This window comes from Myotis daubentonii, chromosome 9, assembly GCF_963259705.1.
Source record: "Myotis daubentonii chromosome 9, mMyoDau2.1, whole genome shotgun sequence".
NCBI lineage: Eukaryota > Metazoa > Chordata > Mammalia > Chiroptera > Vespertilionidae > Myotis > Myotis daubentonii.
This window is the reverse complement of record NC_081848.1, coordinates 69,317,445-69,337,178: the sequence shown is the minus strand read 5'-3', so window position 1 is coordinate 69,337,178 and position 19,734 is coordinate 69,317,445. Positions and strand designations below refer to the sequence as shown.

The 19,734-nt window shown below is 47.8% G+C and overlaps 2 protein-coding genes across 5 annotated transcripts in view; one reads left to right on the top strand and one right to left on the bottom strand.

Annotated features, from left to right (window-relative positions):
* The window catches only part of F2 (coagulation factor II, thrombin), a 236,153-nt gene extending 222,323 nt beyond the window's left edge, over positions 1–13,830 (top strand). The window contains exons 3-15 of the mRNA XM_059709523.1: positions 30–193; positions 817–841; positions 1,068–1,118; positions 2,422–2,527; positions 2,637–2,773; positions 3,851–4,168; positions 4,408–4,536; positions 4,623–4,749; positions 5,271–5,438; positions 5,865–6,038; positions 6,267–6,448; positions 13,426–13,496; positions 13,649–13,830. Of these exons, the coding sequence (XP_059565506.1) occupies positions 30–193; positions 817–841; positions 1,068–1,118; positions 2,422–2,527; positions 2,637–2,773; positions 3,851–4,168; positions 4,408–4,536; positions 4,623–4,749; positions 5,271–5,438; positions 5,865–6,038; positions 6,267–6,448; positions 13,426–13,496; positions 13,649–13,792 (1,796 nt within the window). The 3' untranslated portion in view covers positions 13,793–13,830. The remainder of the gene's footprint in view (positions 1–29; positions 194–816; positions 842–1,067; positions 1,119–2,421; positions 2,528–2,636; positions 2,774–3,850; positions 4,169–4,407; positions 4,537–4,622; positions 4,750–5,270; positions 5,439–5,864; positions 6,039–6,266; positions 6,449–13,425; positions 13,497–13,648) is intronic.
* A 1,574-nt stretch (positions 13,831–15,404) lies between these two features.
* Positions 15,405–19,734, bottom strand: part of CKAP5 (cytoskeleton associated protein 5) — an 89,844-nt gene continuing 85,514 nt past the window's right edge. For all 4 annotated transcript variants that reach the window (XM_059709493.1, XM_059709496.1, XM_059709495.1 and 1 more), the window contains 4 exons: positions 19,302–19,385; positions 19,049–19,208; positions 16,243–16,394; positions 15,405–16,107 (listed from right to left, as the gene is read on the bottom strand). In XM_059709493.1, the coding sequence (XP_059565476.1) occupies positions 15,862–16,107; positions 16,243–16,394; positions 19,049–19,208; positions 19,302–19,385 (642 nt within the window). In that variant the 3' untranslated portion in view covers positions 15,405–15,861. The remainder of the gene's footprint in view (positions 16,108–16,242; positions 16,395–19,048; positions 19,209–19,301; positions 19,386–19,734) is intronic.

Genomic DNA, 19,734 nt, shown 5'->3' with positions numbered 1-19,734 from the left:
AGGCCACTGTCCCACCCCTCCGACTGCAGTGTTCCTGGACCCTCAGCAAGCACTGTCGCTGCTCCAGCGGGCCCGACGTGCCAACAGCGGCTTCATGGAGGAGTTGCGTAGCGGCAACCTGGAGCGAGAGTGCCTGGAGGAGCAGTGCAGCTACGAGGAGGCCTTCGAGGCCCTGGAGTCTTCCACGGCCACGGTGAGGGCTGGGGGCGCTCCCAGCGGGCCCACCTCTAGGACCACAAATAAGGGGAACAGGGAGCTCACAGTCTTCGCTGATAATCTCGTCTCTGGGCCCCGTTTCACTGGGCTGCCAAGATGAGCAGCCCTTTGCTTGGAGGCCAGACACCAGGTCCCAGGGCCCGGGGAGGCTCCAGGACCTCAGGGGCCTCTCAGCTCTCAGACATATGACCATGTCGGGACCTCTGGAGCCCCAGGCCCCCGTGGCCTCTCAGCTTTGGCTTTTCTGCTACCTCTGCCACCTTGAGGTATGGGACTCCGGTGAGGCTGGGAGCCCTGGCAACCTTTTCCTTCCTTGGGGCTCTTTCTGGGCCTCATGCCCCCTCTCCTCCTGTCCACCCACCCAGGGCAATCCTTTCCTGTCTCTGTTGGGGTGAGGGAGCGCCCCTCTCCTCAAATACCCTTCTCAGTGGACTTGGGCTTTTGGAAACAAAAGTAGGGCACTCTGCCATAGACCTCCCAGAGCCTCCCCTGTGTGACCAGGGTAAGAGGAAAAGGAAAGTATAACGAGACATAACATTTACTAAGAAACAAAACAAAAAGGGTCCTGCCACAGCCTCACACTCAGCCCTTGTTTTGCAGGATGCGTTCTGGGTCAAGTACACAGGTGAGCACTGGGAAAGGCCTGCTTCAGGGAGGGCGTCCTGGGCCCCAGTTAGAGCATATTCTGCTCTAGAGACTCTGGTCCATCAGTTCATCCACCCCCCACCCCCTGCCTCTTTCCTTCCGGGCATCTGTTGTCCATTTCTCTGTTTCTGAACGTCGTCCTGCCCTTGACTTAAGCCCATCCTGTCCCTACCCTAATACCAAAGGTGTTTCTGGGTCTCTTCCAGCTTGTGACTCGGTGAAGAAATCTCGAGAAACGCTCGTTAAATGCCTGGAAGGTGAGGACCTGACATGGGGTGGCGGGACCGGATGCCAGGGGGCCAGCCTGGGAGAAGAGCAGAGTAGGGGTGGGTTAGGAGGAGGCCCAGCAGGGCAGCCCCTGGCACCTGACACTCCCTTTCCATTCCTGCGATCAAAGATGTATCATTGTGCCTGGCTCTGTGCCTGGTAGTCAATATGATGATTAATATTGGAGAAACGAGCAAATGAATGGATAATGAGTTAACCTTTAAGGCCTCACTCTCATCAGGGCTCCTCTTTCCCATGTCTCCAGGACAGAGCTTTAATGAGGTCACATTCATTCTCCAAAACCTGGAGTGCCTCCCCAATTGCTTCCACAACAAAGCACCAGCTTCTTAGCCTGGCGAAGTTTGCAGGGTCTAGCCTTCACCTCCCCTCTAGCCTTATCTCCCATCACGCCAACCATGACCCAGACCCCAGCAGCACTTCTTTGAACATGCCAAGATGGTTCGACTTCCTGGCCCTGGCTCTCATTATCGTCTTCCCCTGGAGCAGTCATTACAGCCTGCTGACAACATCCCTGTCCTTTGAGGATTAGTTTAAATGCCATCACCTTGCGAAGCCTTATAATACACTATTAGTGTGACAATAGGCTCCATAACATGGAACTCTAATTACTGGCCACCCTTTCAGTGGTTAAATAACTTATTCAACAGACATGTGATGTGCCAGGCACTGTGTCGAGTGATGGGGGTTTTAAGAGATCAAGGAGCTCACCGTTTCACAGAAAAAAACACGAAACATCCAGGTGATTGCTGGGAAAGATCTGTTGCAGGTGCCGAGGGAACGTCGGAAGAAGGAGGCTTTAGTTTGTCAACAAACTCAGGGACAGCTCCCTAGAAGAAGTAGAGTCCTACCTGGATTTGTGGGATACACTGATGAGTGTATATCAAGGCAAAGGAAAGGGCCTGTGCTAAGGCCCTGGGGCACGAGGAGCTAAGCTAACAAGGCAGGAAGCCCAGGGCCGACTGGGCCTTGTTCCTGGGTTCGTCCTGCTGGCCACGAGGAGACACTGCAGATAATCAGCTCCACGAGGTCAGGGACCTGCCTAGACTAGGACTGACTTGTTCATCACGGTGTCCTTAGTACCTGGCACAGTGCCTGTCGGAGGGTTGCCACAGGGTGGGCACCAGTAAATATTTGGTGACTCCTGTTAAATGGATTGGACAACTGAGTGCAGAGGAGGTGCTGAGTAAATTCAGGTTAAGGGTTGTGAGCCGGGAGCTCGGAGGGGGTGGATAGCCAAGCTTTGCTAAGTGACTGGGGGGTCAAATCCTGCAGGTAACTGTGCCGAAGGTCTGGGTATGAACTACCGAGGGAACGTGAGCTCCACCCGGTCAGGCATCGAGTGCCAGCTATGGCGGAGTCGCTACCCACATAAGCCTGAGTGAGTGACGGGCAGGCCTGTCTGCCAGTGGGCTGGGAATGGGGAGCCAGGAGACGGGGAGGGGTGGGGGGGGAGACACGGCCTCTAGCTGAGCAATTTCCTTTTCCAGAATCAACTCCACCACCCACCCTGAAGCAGACCTGCAGGAGAATTTCTGCCGCAACCCAGATGGCAGCACCACGGGGCCTTGGTGCTACACTTCCGACCCCACTGTGCGGAGGGAGGAGTGCAGTGTCCCCGTCTGTGGTGAGCTGGGCCATTGGGCGGAACATGGCCAGGCAAGGGGTCTCCATGGGGCCAGGGGCCGTTGGTCAGGGAAGTCAGGAGACCAGAGAGGGTGGGCTTCCAGCCTCCGCCCTCCCTCCCATCCTCACTTCCGTACGACCCAGGCTGCAGCTCATCCAGATACGCCTTCCTTCCTGCTCGCGACACTGTTCCCTCCAGCAAGGCCTCCCCGGCCATTTCCGTCCACGTGCCCTTTTCTGAGCACCTCAGAGCATTATTATTTCCCGCCAGGCAGCAGTTAGCTACCGTCACAATAATGCCGCAGAACCCACAAAATCACCACCACCACAAAAGCTCAGGGGCATACACCAACAAGCATTCACTTCTTACCTGTCTGAGGGTGGGCTGGGTGGCGCTGCTCCTGTGTCTGTGGGTCCGTGATGTAGCCTGGGCTCGGCTGGTAGCTCTGCTTCAGAGCCTGGCTTCTGCATGGGTTAGGCGCAGGTCTGCTCCGCACATACTCATTCTGGGGCAGAAGCTAAAGGCATTGCCTTCCTTTGGTGATGGCAGAGTACAAAACTCAGCAGAAATACACACTGTGTCTGTCTTCAGGCCGAGGCTTAGAACCGGCACCGTCGGTTCTGCCCACGTGCCATTGGCCAGCGCAACCACAAGGTCAAGGTCAAGAGGTGGAGAGAGCAGGCTGACACTGACCCATTGCCCTGTGTAGACGTCTGTAGTCCTCCCAGCTGTATTTCCCGTGTGCCCCTAAGAGAACACAGAATCCTTTAAAACCTCCAAGCAGTCACTATCAATAGATTACAGGTAGCCCTGCGATAGTGACAGGAGGTGAAACCTAGTGACTATCTCGGGCTTGTGATGCACCAGACACGTTCGCATTTATTTTGTTTAAATCTCTCAACAACCCTGCGAGAACAACATCAGTCAGTACCCCTTTCAGAGGCAAGCACATCGCACCTCAGGGAGGCATTACCTGAGGTCTTGCAGGAAGAAGCCTCAAGGCAGGGATTCAGCTCCGGGCTGTCTGGCTCCCCCTGTGGTCCCACCCTCTCTGCTCCCTTCCTCCTCACCCACCAGGCCAAGATCGCTTCACTGTGGAGCTGACCCCGCGCTCCAGAGTCTCCACAGCGAGTCAGTCACCTCCAGCTGACCAGTGTGTCCCTGAGCGTGGCCAGCATTACCAGGGTCGCCTGGCGGTGACCGTGCAGGGGTCCCCCTGCCTGCCCTGGGCCAGCGTGCAGGCCAAGGCCCGGGGCAAGGACCAGAACTTCAACCCGCCTGTGCCGCTGGTGGAGAACTTCTGTCGCAACCCAGACGGGGACCAGGAGGGTGCGTGGTGCTACGTGGGCGGCGGGAAGCCCGGTGACTACGAGTACTGCGGCCTGAACTACTGTGGTGAGAGGGCAGGGCTGGGGCCCGAGAGGGCACGAAACCTGGAGGGAATAACAGAACAGCCTTCCCTAGTTTACGGTTACCACGTGCGCACGTGAGTACGCTCATTGCAGCCTTCCACTGCCCAGGTGGGACTAGGTTTTATCCCCATTTCACCGCTGAGTATAATGAGGCCCCGAGGTTCTAGGAGGTGGGTGAGGCGTGGCCGGGTCCTGTCCCAGCCGGTGCCTGGGTCTCTGCAGAGGAGCCGGTGGACGAGGTGACGGTCGATGGGCAGAGCCAGGACCTGGAAGCGGCCATCGATGGGCGCACCACCGAGGAGAAGTTCCAGCCCTTCTTCAATGAGAAGACCTTCGGGGCTGGGGAGGCAGGTGAGGCTGCCAGAGTGGGGGCAGGTGGGGTGTGGTCGTGGGGCAGGGTCTGCGCTCGGCCCCTCACCACCTGGCTTTGCTCGCAGACTGTGGGCTGCGCCCTCTGTTTGAGAACAAGTCGCGGGCAGACCAGACGGAGCACGAGCTGCTGGAGTCCTACATCGACGCGCGCATCGTGGAGGGTTGGGACGCGGAGAAAGGCCTGGCGCCCTGGTGGGTCCCTAAGCCCAGCTGCTTCCACTGGGCTGCAGCCCCCACCTCTGCCCCCGGCCCTGGAGGGCGTCTCTCCCCTCCCAGGCTTCATGGGTAATGAGCGCCGCGCGCCGGCACCTCGCTGAGTCCCAGCAATCTTTTGAGATTGGCTTTGTTAGTTCTCATAAGCAGGGGGCATTGGCCGAGGCCCAGGGCGTTTCAGTGACGCTGCTGATGACAGTCTGGGACCAGGAGAACTGGGGTCAGTCCACAGCAGGGCCTGACCCGGAGCCGGGCTCAGCTGCACAACTCTGGCCGGGAGGGAGCTGGAGAGGGGTGCTCAAGGCAGGACGCTGCCCCTCACTGCCACATGGATGGCCCCGGCCCCAAATGTGACCAGGTCAAGCTGGGGCCTGGGCCCAGCAGGCAGTTCTGTCCAGTTCTTAAAAATGGGACTTTGTACTTCTGGGGCCAGTGGGCGGGGGCGGGGGGGGGGGGGGGAACAGCTCCCTGGCTCTCATGCTCCCTGGTCTCCCTCACAGGCAGGTGATGCTTTTCCGGAAGAGTCCCCAGGAGCTGCTGTGCGGAGCCAGCCTCATCAGTGACCGCTGGGTCCTCACTGCTGCCCACTGTCTCCTGTACCCGCCTTGGGACAAGAACTTCACTGCGGATGACCTTCTGGTGCGAATTGGCAAGCATTCCCGCACCAGGTACAGAACTGGGGGCACAGGGGTCTGGCGGGGGTCTCAGCCCTCCAGCGTGATGGCGAGGGGCTCTGGTGCCTGGGACACACGGGGCATGTCTGTCCGCCTCCCGCCGTGGAAAACAGTCTGCGCCGCAGAGCCTGTCCTGCCACATCCTGATAGGCTGGGAGCTGGGGTCAGAGGAACTAAGGCTTTGCAAAGAGCAAAGTCCTGGCCTGTCTCCAGACGCCAGGACATGGCCCAGGTGTGACCTTGAAGAGAGGCTCTCTGGACCAGAGCCCGCCGCCTGCGTCCCTCCCCATAAGCCCTGTGCAGCTCCGCTCGCTGGTCCCCCTGACTCTCGGACCCTGAGGGCAGGCAGTTTCCTTCCTCCGGGAACCGCTGCCTCCAGTGGCTTACGGCTTCTCCGTTTCTCTGTTGGCGTCTGCGCAGGTACGAGCGAGGCATCGAAAAGATCTCCATGCTGGAGAAGGTCTACATCCACCCCAGGTACAACTGGAGGGACATGCTGGACCGCGACATCGCCCTGCTGAAGCTCAAGCGGCCCATCACCTTCAGCAGCTACATCCACCCCGTGTGCCTGCCCGACAAGCAGACGGCAGCCAGGTGGGGCCGCCAGGGGCCGTTCGCTGAGAAGTCTGGGCTGGGCTCTGGGCCTGGCTGACCCTGGTAGGCCTGGCAGAAGGGCCTTCCTTCTTCCGGGCCTCAGTTCTCTGAACAAACCTGCAAGTTCTTTGCGCACTGGTGTTTGAGATGCAGGTCTCTAAGGGATGGTGTTGGGGCGAGAGGCTACGGGAGGGTCGGTTCTCACCGGGCCCTCTGCCTTCCCCAAAGGTTGCTCCAGGCTGGATACAAAGGGCGGGTGACGGGCTGGGGCAACCTGAAGGAGACGTGGGTAGCCAGTCCTTCGGAGGTGCAGCCCAGCGTCCTGCAGGTGGTGAACCTGCCCATCGTGGAGCGGCCGGTCTGCAAGGCCTCCACCCGCATCCGCATCACCGACAACATGTTCTGTGCTGGCAAGTCGCCCGGGCGGGGCGGGGCTCGGCGGGAGGGAACGGCGGGCCTCAGGTTGGGGGAACGGGAACATGTCAGGAGCGCAGACCTGTTCAAGCCTGGCGCCAGCCACGCACAAGCCGCATGACTGGGCAAAGCCACTTAACCTCTTGCAGATTCAGGCTCTGCCTCTATGAATGGAGATAAAAGCCTCTGTTCGAGAAGGCTGTGTGAGGGGTTCAGTGAGGTGGAGTGCTGGTCGCTGGTTAAGTTGTCAGGGTGTGTTGGCCCAGAGAGCAGCAGAGATCTTGGGGGTGGAGGGAAGCCATTGATGTGTTCCGTCATTAAACAGATATTTATCGAGTGCCTACTATGAGCCATGAAGTATTCCGGAGTATACAACAAGGACTCAGACAGTGCACTTGTCTTCAGAGAGCTTTCCTAGAAGGAGGGAGTGTCAGAAAACAGATTTAGAGTAGCAGTCCCTGCTGGGAAGAAACGGGAAGCAGAGTAAAGTAAGGGGGAGAGAGAGATGGGGACAGGAGAGCTTTTCTAAATAGAGTGGCTGGAGAAGGTCTCTCTGAAGTGACATTTGGGCAGAGACCCGAAGTGAAGGAGTGCGTCAGTCTAGGGAAGTGTCCCGCAGGCTGAGGCGACAGCAGGGGCCACGGCCCTGAGGTGGAAGCAGGCTTGGGGTGTCTGAGTGGGAGGCCTGAGCCGCCGGAGTGCAGTTAACACAGGAAGGACAGCAGGAGGTGAGGGAAGGTTGGTGGGCAGGCAGAGATGGGCACTTCCATTAGGACTTTGGCTTTTATTGAGATAAGAAGTGATTGGAGGGTTTGGGGCAGGTGAATAAATGGTCTAACTTAAGTTAAAAACATTTTTAAATGTTAGTGTAATTCTTTCAGACTCACAGAAAACTTTGCAAAAATAATACAAAGAATTTCTGTATATCACCATTGAGATTCTGCCACCCCCACTTTGCACAACACCCATACACACACTGTTTGAGAGGAAATTGTGCATATGGTGATTTTTTTACCCCTCTAATTGAGTATTTCCAAAAAAAAAAAAAAAAGAGGATGCTCTCTTACATAACCACAGTATAATTACTAAATCAGAAAATTATAACGATAAAGTACCATTATCTAATCTGTAGACATTATTCAAATGTTTTCTATGTCCTACTTGCTAATGTCTTTTTATAGTAAAAGACAAAAAATGTTTCTCTCCTCTGGGATCCAATCCAGGGTTACTCTCTGTATTTAGTTGTCAGGCTTTGTCTCCCATGACCTTGACATATCTGGTGGGGACAGGCCCGTGACTGTAGACGGGCCCTCCGTTGCGTGTGTCTCGGGTTTCTTCGTGACCAGATTCAGGCTGAGTGATGTTGAGTCCTTGGTGCGTCCCGGTGGCAGGCATGTAATGTCTGTATGTCTCATACTGGTGAGACTAACTCTGACCTCTTGGTTAAGGTGGTGTCTGCCTCAGCCAGGTTTCTCGCTGTAAAGTTCTGTTTTTCTCTTTGTAATTAATAAATAGCTTGTGGGGAGAAACTTTGATACTGTCTATCCTGTTTCTCATCAAATTATTCTCCCAAACTATGGTGGCTGCCAAATGGTGATTTTTCTAATTCTGTCATTTCTGCAATTATTATTTTGTGGTAGAGACGACCTTTGCTCTAACCGCTTTGGCTCAGTGGATAGAGCGTCAGCCTTCAGACTGAAGGGTCCCAGGTTCGATTATGGTCAAGAGCATGTACCTTGGTTGCAGGCACATCCCCAGTGGGGAGTGTACAGGAGGCAACTGATCGATGTTTCTCTCTCATCCATGTTTCTAACTATCTCTATCCCTCTCCCTTCCTCTCTGTAAAAAATCAATAATAAAATAAATATATATATTTAAAAAGATTAAGTATAAAAAAATAAAAAAGAAACATTGATGTGAGAGAGAAACATTGTCAGTTGCCTCCTAGGGATTGAATCCTTAGGGGAGGATCCTCCAACCAACTGAGCCACCCAGCCAGGGCCCACTTTGTTAGTTTTTTAACCTTTATAACTTTTTGCCACGCAATTAAAATTTTTATGTAGTCAAATTTCTTAACAAAGTTAGGAAAAAACCTTGCTTATGTTCAGGTCGTAGAGAAATTCCCATGGTTTCTTGTAGTACTTGGTTCATTTTTCTACACTTAGATCTGAGTCTTTGGACTTTATGCTTATGTATGATGCAAGGTATGGATCGAATTCATCCTTTTCCAAATGCTTCAGCAGCTGTCCACACCATTTATTAAAAATTGTATCTTTGAAATCACCTTTGTCACATACTAGATTTCTATGTGCTTAAGTCTGTTTCTATTTGGAGACATTCAATTTGGACCTCCTGATCTTTGTTCATTATATTAAACACCATCTTGTTTTAATTATAGAGGTTTTAGAGTATGTTTTAACATCTGGTAGGGCTTATTGTCTGTCATAGTTTATCTTTTTCAGAGTTTTCCTGGAAATTCTTACGTATTTGTTTTTCCATGTGAACTTTGGTATCAATCTGTCTAGCTCCATAAAAGGTTTGTCGGTGTTTTTGTTGGGATTATGTTGAATTTATAAATGAATTTAGGGAGAACTGACATCTTTTTGTTGCTGAGTCATTTTATCCAAGGACAAGAAATGTTTCCCCATTTGTCCAGGTCTATACTGTGCCTTTTTATAGTGATGCAGTGTATTATGACTTTTACTCTTTGACACCTTGTTTTTTCCCCCCCCTCTTAATTTTGTTGAGTAAATTAGCTGGTGGTTGCAGAAAATACCAAAAGATACCTAGGAATTTGACTTATTTATTAGGCTTTTGTTTTTCAATTCTGTACCTCATTAGTTTTTGCTTTTACCTTTTCAAAAATTTTCTTATGCTTTTTTTAAAAAAAAATTTATTCTCAGCTTTTTTTTTTTTAAATATGTTTTATTGATTTTTTACAGAGAGGAAGGGAGAGGGATAGAGAGTTAGAAACATCAATGAGAGAGAAACATCAATCAGCTGCCTCCTGCACACCTCCTACTGGGGATGTGCCCGCAACCAAGGTACATGCCCTCGGCCGGAATCGAACCTGGGACCTTTCAGTCCGCAGGCTGACACTCTATCCACTGAGCCAAACCGATTAGGGCTCTTTTGAGGTTTTTGAACTGACAATTTGGTTACTTAGAAAATATCTTTATTGGTTTCAGAGAGGAAGGGAGAGGAAGAGATATAGAAACATCAATGATGAGAGAGACTAATTGGTTGGCTGCCTCCTGCATGCCCCCCACTGGGGAAATGAGCCTGAAACCAGGGCATGTGCCCTGACTGGGGATCGAAGCATGGCCTACTGGTTCATAGGTTGATAATCAACCACTGAACCACACCAGCCAGGCTGGTTAATTTACTTTTTTTTTTTTTTTAAATATATTTTTATTGATTTCAGAGAGGAAGGAAGAGGGAGAGAGAGAGAGAGAAACATCCATGATGAGAGAGAATCATGAATCGGCTACCTCCTGCAAGTTCCTCACTGGGTGATGGAGCCCACAACCCGGGCATGTGCCCTTGACCAGAATTGAACCTGGGACCTTTCAGTTCCCAGGCTGAGGCTCTATCCACTGAGCCAAACCAACTAGGGCTGGTTAATTTACTTTTGATCTTTAATTTTTATTGAGTGCATTTCTCCTCTTTATAAAAAACACTAGTGTTACTATTTTTTTAGAATAATAAGTTATCTCTAATTTCAATGTGTATTTTTTTTCACCTAAGGTGTTTAATAGGTGTTTTTAAAAATTCCAGATGGGAGGGGCCTTTTGTATTCTCACTTTAATAATTTTGAGTTTTACTGCATTATGAGAATATTGTTTGTAATATTTCTCTACCTTATGGAACTGATTTTTTTTGAGACAGAGCTGTTGGAATAATTTCTGTGAGTGGTTCATGTGTGATTGAGGAGTATAGGTGTGTTCTTTATTCAGATATTTGATACATATTCATAAATGTACCTTATTGTTATTTAGATCATTTAAATCCTTATTTATTTTCAGTTCATTTGAACTGTCTTGTACTGACTTTGGTGTGTTAAATTTTATTATAGATGTATTTGTCTTCTTGCATTGCTTATAGGTGTTTTTTTTTTAACTTTATAAATGTGGTTGCTGTGTTTTGTGCAGATATTCATAATTGTTATTTATTCATTGTATGTAAATTAGGGCTTTTAGCTTTAAATGTGTCCTTTTTTATTTTCAATATTAGGATTACTATCCCTGCTCTTTTTGTTTCCATTGGCCTGATATACCGTCGTTGCCCATCTCTTTAATTTTAGCCTTTATGAATCACTTTGTTATATATAGCATAGTTGAGTCTTGCTTTGAGTCAAATGAAAATCTTTTTGTTTTGTATTGAGTTAAGCCCATTCATTCATATATATATATATATGATTGAATTAGCATTACTTCATTATTTTATAATATTTACATGTATTGTGCTTCATTTGCTGTGTTTTCTCCTATGTGACCTTTTAAGAAAATATATGTTTAGGAAGGTTTACATTTTTGTTCTACTGATCCATCTTTGGACTTACACCTTTTTGAAATGCCCTTAGTTCCTTTTCTTTTCTTTTTTTTAAGAATGCCATTTATTTTATTTTTTAATATGTTTTTATTGATTTCAGCCCTAACTGGTTTGGCTCAGTGGAAAGAGCGTCGGCCTTCGGACTGAAAGGTCCCAGGTTCGATTCCAGTCAAGGGCATGTACCTTGGTTGCGGGCACATCCCCAATGGGGATGTGCAGGAGGCAGCTGAATTGATGTTTCTCTCTCATCGATGTTTCTAACTCTCTATCCCTCTCCCTTCCTCTCTGTAAAAAATCAATAAAAAATATATTTAAAAAAAATATATGTTTTTATTGATTTCAGAGAGGAAGGGAGAGGGAGAGAGAAACATCAATGAGAGAGAATCATTGATCAGTTGCCTCCTGCACACCCCCCATGTCCCCTACTGGGGATGGAGCATCAAGCCTGCAACTTGGGCATGTGCCCTTGATCGGAATTGAACCTGGGACCCTTCAGTCCACAGGCCAATGCTCTATCCACTGAGCCAAACGGCTGGGCTCCTTTTCTTATGTAACTTAATTGTAACTCCCACCCACTGGCTATCTAACAGTGAGTTTACTTTCCTTTCTCTTCTCTCATTTTGAGCTGCATTTTTTTCTACTTGTCAGAACATTGGTCCTTTTGCTGAAGCACTAATCTCTTGGTTGGATGAAGCTCATCTGCTAGTAGATTCTTCAAGAAGGGTTTTGAGCATAGAACTTCCTGAGCTCTTATATAATTGTTTTTCTGTAGCCTGACAATCAGCGTGGTGGCATATAAAATCTGTGGTTCACAGTTCCCTTCCTTGAATTTTTTGAAAATGATGGCTTTATTGTTTACGTTGTATGTAGTTTTTGAGAAGTCTGATGTCGGTATGATTCTTTGGACCTGGTAAGGTATCTGGTCTTTTTGCTTGGTGGCCTTGAGGGTTTTTCGTCAGAGTTGAGGGTTTCAGGCCAGTGTTGCCTGGTGCTCAGTGGATCTTTCAATATGTACACTCAATGTTTTTATTTCTGTGCAGTTTTTTTTTTATATTGTAAATATTCTTTTTCATTACTTAGTTCTTGAGGGACTCAAATTTCTTCTTTGGTCTGAGTTCCATTTCAACCACTCTTTTGCTTTGCATTTTCCTTATTGTTTTGTCCATTTTTGTTAATCCTCACCCAAGGATATTTTTCCATTGATTTTGAGAGAGTGGAAGGGAGGGAGGGAGGGAGGGAGAGAGAGAGAGAGAGAGAGAGAGAGAGAGAGAGAGAGAGAGAGAGAGAGAGAGAGAGAGAGAGAGAAACACTGATGTGAGAGACCCATCATTGGTTGCTTCCCACATGCACCCGGACCAGGGCTGATCAAGCCTTCAACCAAGGTACGTGCCCTTGACCAGAATCAGACCCGAGACCCTTCAGCCAGCAGTTGACACTATCTACTGAGCCAAACTAGCCAGGCTGTCCACTTATTTTTAATTTTTGAATTTCTGAGTCAAGGTGTTTTTTCAGTCCAAAAATTGGAGGCAATTTAATTGTTTTGTTTCATAGGGGAGGGTTTTTATTAGCTGAGGTGTTTTAATCCTCATTTTATGTTTCCCTGTAGTATCTTTGAATAGATCTATTTAGTTTCTTTTATTCATTGTGTAGATTTGGGGTTATTTACAAGGGTTTACATTTCAATTGGGTTTATATGTCAATCACACTCACTTTTGTATCCCATCCTCATCACCACTAATTAGATATATTAGGGTTGAAGTTTGGGTGCTCTCTGTATTGTAGTTATGCTGGAGATGTGGTGTTTTTGTTTGTTTTATATATATACATATTGTATTGATTTCAGAGAGGAAAGGAGGAGAGAGAGAAACATCAATAAGAGGGAATCATTGGTTGGCTGCCTCTTGCACACCCCCTACTGGGGATTGAGCCTGAAACCCGGCATGTGTCCTTGACTGGAATTGAACCCGGGACCCTTCAGTCTGCAGGCCAGTGCTCTATCCAATGAGCCAAACTGGCTAGGGCGAGGTGCAATTTTTGTGTAGTTTCTGTTGTTCCGCATTGTTTGTGGAGGGTATGTGATGAGGTTTGAATAAAGGCAGCACCACCATTGTCCTCAGCTACCTGTAAGTCTAACGTATTTTTTAAGTCCTACCTGTTGAGTGGAAAACTGATTGTAGGTGGGCAAAAGCAGAATTAGTTCCGGGGTAGAGGTGCATGTAATGTGACCAGTGTAGAAGTGGTTCGATTTGGGACATAGTGGGATATATTGAGGAAATCGCTGACAAGATTTGTACAACAATTGGTGTGGGGTGAGAAAATGAAGAGTTAAGGATGATGAGGTCAAGTGGACACTCATCTGGTTTGTCTCTAGAAGGGGCTGGAGTATGAGCTGTGCTCCTGAGTACTGCTGTTCTCTCTCAAGGTTACAAGCCCGATGAAGGGAAACGAGGGGATGCTTGTGAAGGTGACAGTGGGGGACCCTTTGTCATGAAGGTAAGCTAGCTTCTCTAAGGCCTGCAGCTGTGGGTAGATCTCCTGCTGGGGTGGGTAAGGAGGGACCCCAGAATTCAGAAGTAGTTACCTGATAGGGCACTGCTGACACTACCGTGGACTTGACAATTAAAAACCTCATGTTTCTTCCTTAGAGCCCCCAAAACAACCGCTGGTATCAAATGGGCATCGTCTCGTGGGGTGAAGGCTGTGACAGGAATGGAAAATATGGCTTCTACACACATGTGTTCCGCCTGAAGAAGTGGATACAGAAGGTCATTGATCGGCCTGAAAGTTAGAGGATCATCCACATTCTAGGCTCCTCACTGTAAGATCACAGAAACCGATCCAGGGAAAGAATTATTTTTGTGGTTTGTTCCTAAAACTTTAGTTCTCAATAAAAGTGACTGTGAGCCTCAATGCTCCCAGTGCTGTTCATGGGCAGCTCAGGTAGAGCCGGTACCATTACCAGATAAGGTGAGAGGGGAGATTCATAAATGTACCTTTTTACTTGTCATTTAAGTCATCTATATCCTTACTTATTTTCAGTTCATTTGATCTGTTGTACATATCGCTGTTCCTGTTGGGGGCATGTGTGACTGAGGGGGGACCAGGCCCTACAGCCCACGACAGGTGTGGTGTGCGTTTCCCCTGGTGTGAAAGCTAATCAGATGCTAACTATCTGGAGGACTGTATTGAGAAGGGCCATCCCTGAGCAGGATCTTCCCAGCCCAGGGCTGTAACCAGAGCAGGAAGGAGGGATTAAGAATTACAATTTTCCAGTCCTAGCCGGTTTGGCTGAGTGGATAGAGCGTCAGCCTGCAGACTGAATGGTCCCAGGTTAGATTCCGGTCAAGGGCACATGTCCAGGATGCAGGCTCAATCCCCAGTAGGGGGTGTGTAGGAGGCAGCCAGTCAATGATTCTCTTTCATCATTGATGTTTCTCTCTCCCTCTGAAATAAAAAAAAAACCATATATAAAAACAGAATTATAATACTACAAATCTGCTTTTTAAATAAGGGTGCACATCCTCACAAGACTGCTTCCTTTGCAGTATAGCTGTCAGCACTGTGAGCTCTGCATCATTTGGTTTTTCAAATTAGCCTTTCTTTCTAAATATATCCTTCTACTATAGCATCCTCCACCTTCCCTTTAGCAACCCTAAGAGAGAGCGGCAAGTTTCATTGCAGGCAGTGTAGGGGCCACCTGAAAATCATGGCTGGAATCAAGAGGATTTCCACCAACCTTCATTTCTTGAATACCAGTTGAGTAAAAGGTAGTCTAGAAAAGTTCCTTTGAACCTGATGATTGCCCAAAAAGTCTTCCATCTAAATCTAGAACTTCTTAGTACTTAAGAGTGTTTCTGACCATGGAGGAGCCCTGTGGAGTGTCTTCCAGAGCTAACTCCTCAGTTCACAGTGCGGTCTTCACTCCGACGGAGTGGGAAACAACTGTTAGTGTAGACTTAGATTTAAACTCCAACTGGGCAGGAAGCTCCTAAGCTCTCCCATATCCTTTAGTCTAATGACCTGAATTCAGACACCATGTGACAACCAGGTAGCCCAGCCAATCTCTGGGCACAATCTCACGTGCATTTGGGCAGCAAAGTGGCAGGAAGCCTACAAACTCCTTGGAACCACGGTGATGATGGGAGGGAAGCCATGACCAAGCCTCAAAGAGAGAATGAGATTCCTTTGCTTCCCTAGGAGCTGCTTGGGGAAAGCAGGAAAGGTGAGTTCCTCCTGTTCCAAAAAAGCAAAAGGCAGTGCCTCGTCTGGGAGCCAAGGAAAGGTGGTGCTCCTTAGGCAAGTTCTAATCTTTCTCTAACTGGCTGAATATCCACCTGGTCTCTAGAACAGGAGAGAGAGAGGTGCCCAACATGCCCAGATATGGAGCATCTTGGGAGCAGGTATAGTTAATGCAAACTTTATTTATAAAAGACTTTTAAATTAGTTGTATCATGCCATGCATTCATACAGAATACAGTAACCCTTCAGGGCTACAGGGAGAAGAGTTCACAAACTCAAAGGGAAACTATTAAAGAATTCCTAATAGTTAAAAGCTAGGAAAGATTAGGACAACTTTACAAATGAGCAATTAAAAAGAAAAAGGCTACGGGAACCAGTCTGAGCTGAGTGGAGGGCCGCTGTTTACAGGTCTGTACACTAAACTAATACAGTCCTCTGGAGAGGCAGGTGCTGATGGAGAAGCAGAGTATGTACAGGTATTTGTGCCACGACTCCTCCCCAGACCCACGGCTGATACAAACAACCGGTTGGTGTACACTAGGCCCGCGGAGGCCACTGTAAACTATGAGGACTCTAGTTTAGTAAACTAAAGCTGCAGGGTGCCAGGAGGGGGGCAGCTTCATTTGCGACTGCTCTTTATTCTTTCCAGTCTTTTTTTCAAGTCATCAATGTTAGCTGTGGAGGAGGAGGATGTGGTCATGGTTCCTGAAGAGTGAGACTGGTTAGAATCCAGGTCTGAATGCTGGTGCTGCTCCCGGGACTCCCGGAGCTGAGAGAGTTTGCTGTGCAGCATGTCTGTGGAAGAGGCAACGGTAGGAACGGCTGGTTTGGAGAGCAAAGAGGTCAACGGAGGTCGGTCTTCTTGCTGTTGAGAGAAGAAGAGTCATTGTCTAAGGGCAAGAGGTGGCCCTGGAACAACATATACCAAGATTGGGTCACTTCTCTGGCCTGCCTGCTTGTCACTATCTCCCTGGCCCACATAAAAGGAAAGGAGCAGTACCTTTGTATTGTCCAGGCCACATCGCTGTCGGAGGATTTTTAGCCTTTCCAGGTAGACAGAAGGTCCCACCTCTTCTCCATTTGTGTTACCGATGGAAGACACTGTGCTTGTGGGAGCAGGCACACATGTAACCTCCACCTGAGAGGAGATGCCTAGAGAGGAAATGTAGAAAGAATATTCAGATATACATACCCCCCACTTTTAGCTACCCTTGTTAATCTGCCACCAAAGGGAATAATTTGGGGCCTGGAGATTGCCATGGTACTTCATGACTAAAAAATCCACTGGAATCCTCCCGGAGTTGATCATAAAGGTGCTCAGAAATACACAGGATAAGCCTAGTGAGAATTCCCAAGAGCTGATGCAGAGGAGTGGATGTAAGCTGGGCCATCTACATCCTGGGCTATGCAGGGTTGTAAGCCTGTAAGCCCACAGCTGCCCTGGGCAACCCAGAAAACCTAAGCTACTCCTGAGTATATGGCCAGTGCCCAACTAAAGAAGCAAAAGACTTTAAATGTTTGGAAGACTTAGACCAGGTTCGGACCACAGGACACAAGAGGAGAGCTCTTATTCAAACTGGGAGCACAGCAAGAAGCTCAGGGTTACAGTATATGCATGGAAAAGCATCGAAACTGAGGTGTCCAACCAACACCCAGAGAAGGGCTAGGAGATAGGATGGGAATTCCCAGCACTGAAACCAATACTCTGGTAGGAGAGGGAAAACCAAAACCAAAAAATCCGCCCCAGTGTCTGAGTTCCTGAAGAAACAATCACAACATGCAGACATTAAAATGACCCACTTGGTATCAATGAAAATGCATGACATAAGCTAAATGATCAAGTACTGGGAGGATACACTCCCTTATTTTCAACAGGAAAGTAAAACAGGTCACTCTAGGGAAAAAGGAAACGTTTGATGTACAGATGAGAACACTGAGAGGGTGAAAATGAATGAAGAATAAGGGAATAGCCAGCAATAATGGATGTTCAAACACTAAGGCATTTTGAAAGCATTCAGTAATCAGTGAGGTCACATGCTATGTTGTAAATAAGCATCAATTAAATGTTGAACATCAGCAGAATTCTGTTAGACATTCTGCTATGATTCAAGAAATAAACTCTTTAAGGTGTTAAAAACAATAAAAACGATGCAAAAGAACAAACACAATTGAAGCTTCAGGTTGGCAAGACACCGGTGAGAGAGAACACAAGTGGAATCTGAAACCCACAAAAGGAACAGTTTTATAGGCAAACAGATTCTAAAACGTAAGAGTAGGTACAGTTCCCTGAACTCGGGAGAACCAAATGCAGGACAAATGTGCGAGTTCTACTCTGCATGGTGAGAGGAAACTCTTGCAGATGGGTTTTTCTTGCGTTTAAGGCTTTTGACAGCTATTTTCTATGAACTGATACCTCTTAAGTCTTCCTTTTGTCTATAGATCCTGTGAGCAGTAATTCTCAGATACTGGCTTTTTATTACTGTGGGAACAGTATATTTCAGCTTAACATTGGGATAAGCATTTATTCATATTATTCAACAAATATGTACTGAGTGTTTACTATATGCCAGTAACAAAACAATCTTTACCCTTGTGGATTTTCAATTCTAGCAGCCAGATAAACACCAATTAACCTAACAAGTACCACATTGTATGGCATGATAGAGGTGGTTGAGTGCTATGGAGGGTGAGGGATAGGTTGCAAGTTGTAAATAAGGGCTCACTGAGCTAGTGGTATTTGAACAAAGACCTTAAGGAGGAAAGGGCTGGCCATAGGCTGTCTTGGGAAAGAGCAATGTATGCATAAGCAGCAGCCGGAGCAAAGGCCCTAAGAAGGTGTGTGTCTGGTGTGTTCAAGAAACAGCAAGGGTGCTGGTAGGGCTAGAGTGGAATGAAAGTCAGGGGAAATAGCAGGTGATGAGTTTCTAGAGGTATCGGGGGGCCATATAATGCAGGACCTCATCGGGCTTTTTGCCTTTGCTGAATGAAAGGGAGAGCCTTTGGAAAATGTTTGAGAAACTTCTTTTTGATACTGTGTGTGGAAATAATATAGGGAGACGAGAGTGGAAGCGGGAAATTAGGAAGGAGAGTGTTTCAATCCAGACCAGGGCAGCAGCAATGAAGGTGATGGGAAGTGTGGATGGATTCTGCATACAGTTTGCAGGTAAAGCCAAAGGATCTCCTGACAGAGAGGAAGAGAAGACTCAAGCTGTGAGTCTGAGTAAATTAGGACAAGGGTGCCATCAGCTGAGAGGGAGAAGAATGCAAATGAAGCAGGTTTGAGGGAACAGCAGGAGCTAGAAACCCCAAACAGAGATGTCATGTAGTATGTATATATATCAGTCAAGATCAGGAAGGAGGTCTGAGCTTGACACCAAACAAATTGGGTCTTGCTGGCATATAAAAATGCTATTTAAAGTGATGAAAGTAGATGGATTAGTTAAGGAAGTGAGAGTAAGAAAGAAGAGATGATCGATAATGGACTGAACTCCGGGGGACTCCAAAACAGAGATCAGGGACAGGAAGAATCAGTCAGGTCCAGGAGGAACAGCCAGCAAGGTGGGTGGAAACCAAGAGAGTACAAAGCCCAGGGAAGAAACTGTTTCAAGGGCAGGGAGATGCCACTGTCAAACACTGATGATGAGTCAAGGTAGGTGACAGAGTTGACTGTCTGGAGCAATGTGAATGTTACTGATGACCATTAAGTACTGAGGTGCATGATTATACATTTAAACAAATCAAAACCCCAGTTCCTGAGCTGGGAGCTAATTTGAACTTATTCCTGGAGCTCCTAGAGGAAACCATACCTGTTGAACTGGGAATACGGCCTTTGCCCTCCCTCTCCATCTCAATCACCCGAAGGCCTCTCTCAACATAGCTCTGGAAGAACTGTGAGGAATTTTTCAGAAACGGTTCAATGTCGGCATCTGAATATTTCTTCTTATATTCATATAACTCTGCTAAGCCCTGGTTAACGAGAAAAAGAAAGAGGTGGGGTGGATGTTAGTGACACTTTTCCATAACACAGATCCCCATCTGGCTCAATCTTTTCCCTCTCACCTCTTTAGTATTCTCTTTAGAGCCAATCTTCTTAAAAATCTCCGCTAAGAAATCATTCACTTTGGCCTTTGATGATTTTTCATCCTGAAAAGTTGAAAGACACAAGGGAAGATTGGTTGGTTAGACTTGAATTATTAATTAGGAACCAAAGATTGGATAAGAACTGAAAATAGCTCAAAATCCAAACTTTCTGGTTTGCTCCTGCAGATGACAGAAACACCAGTGCTGCAGGGTCTGCAGCAGACCCAATGACACTCTGGGTTACTGAAAGCCTCTAGTCTCAGGTTTTCAACTAAACTTGAAGAGAAAGGATCTGGCTCAGTCCTCCCTAAATAGAGTTCACAGTGGATTTATCTGGTGACAATGCCTTAGGCACAAAGAAACTTTCTTAGGGACCAACAAATAAATAGTTTATATTTGAAATTTTCAAGGT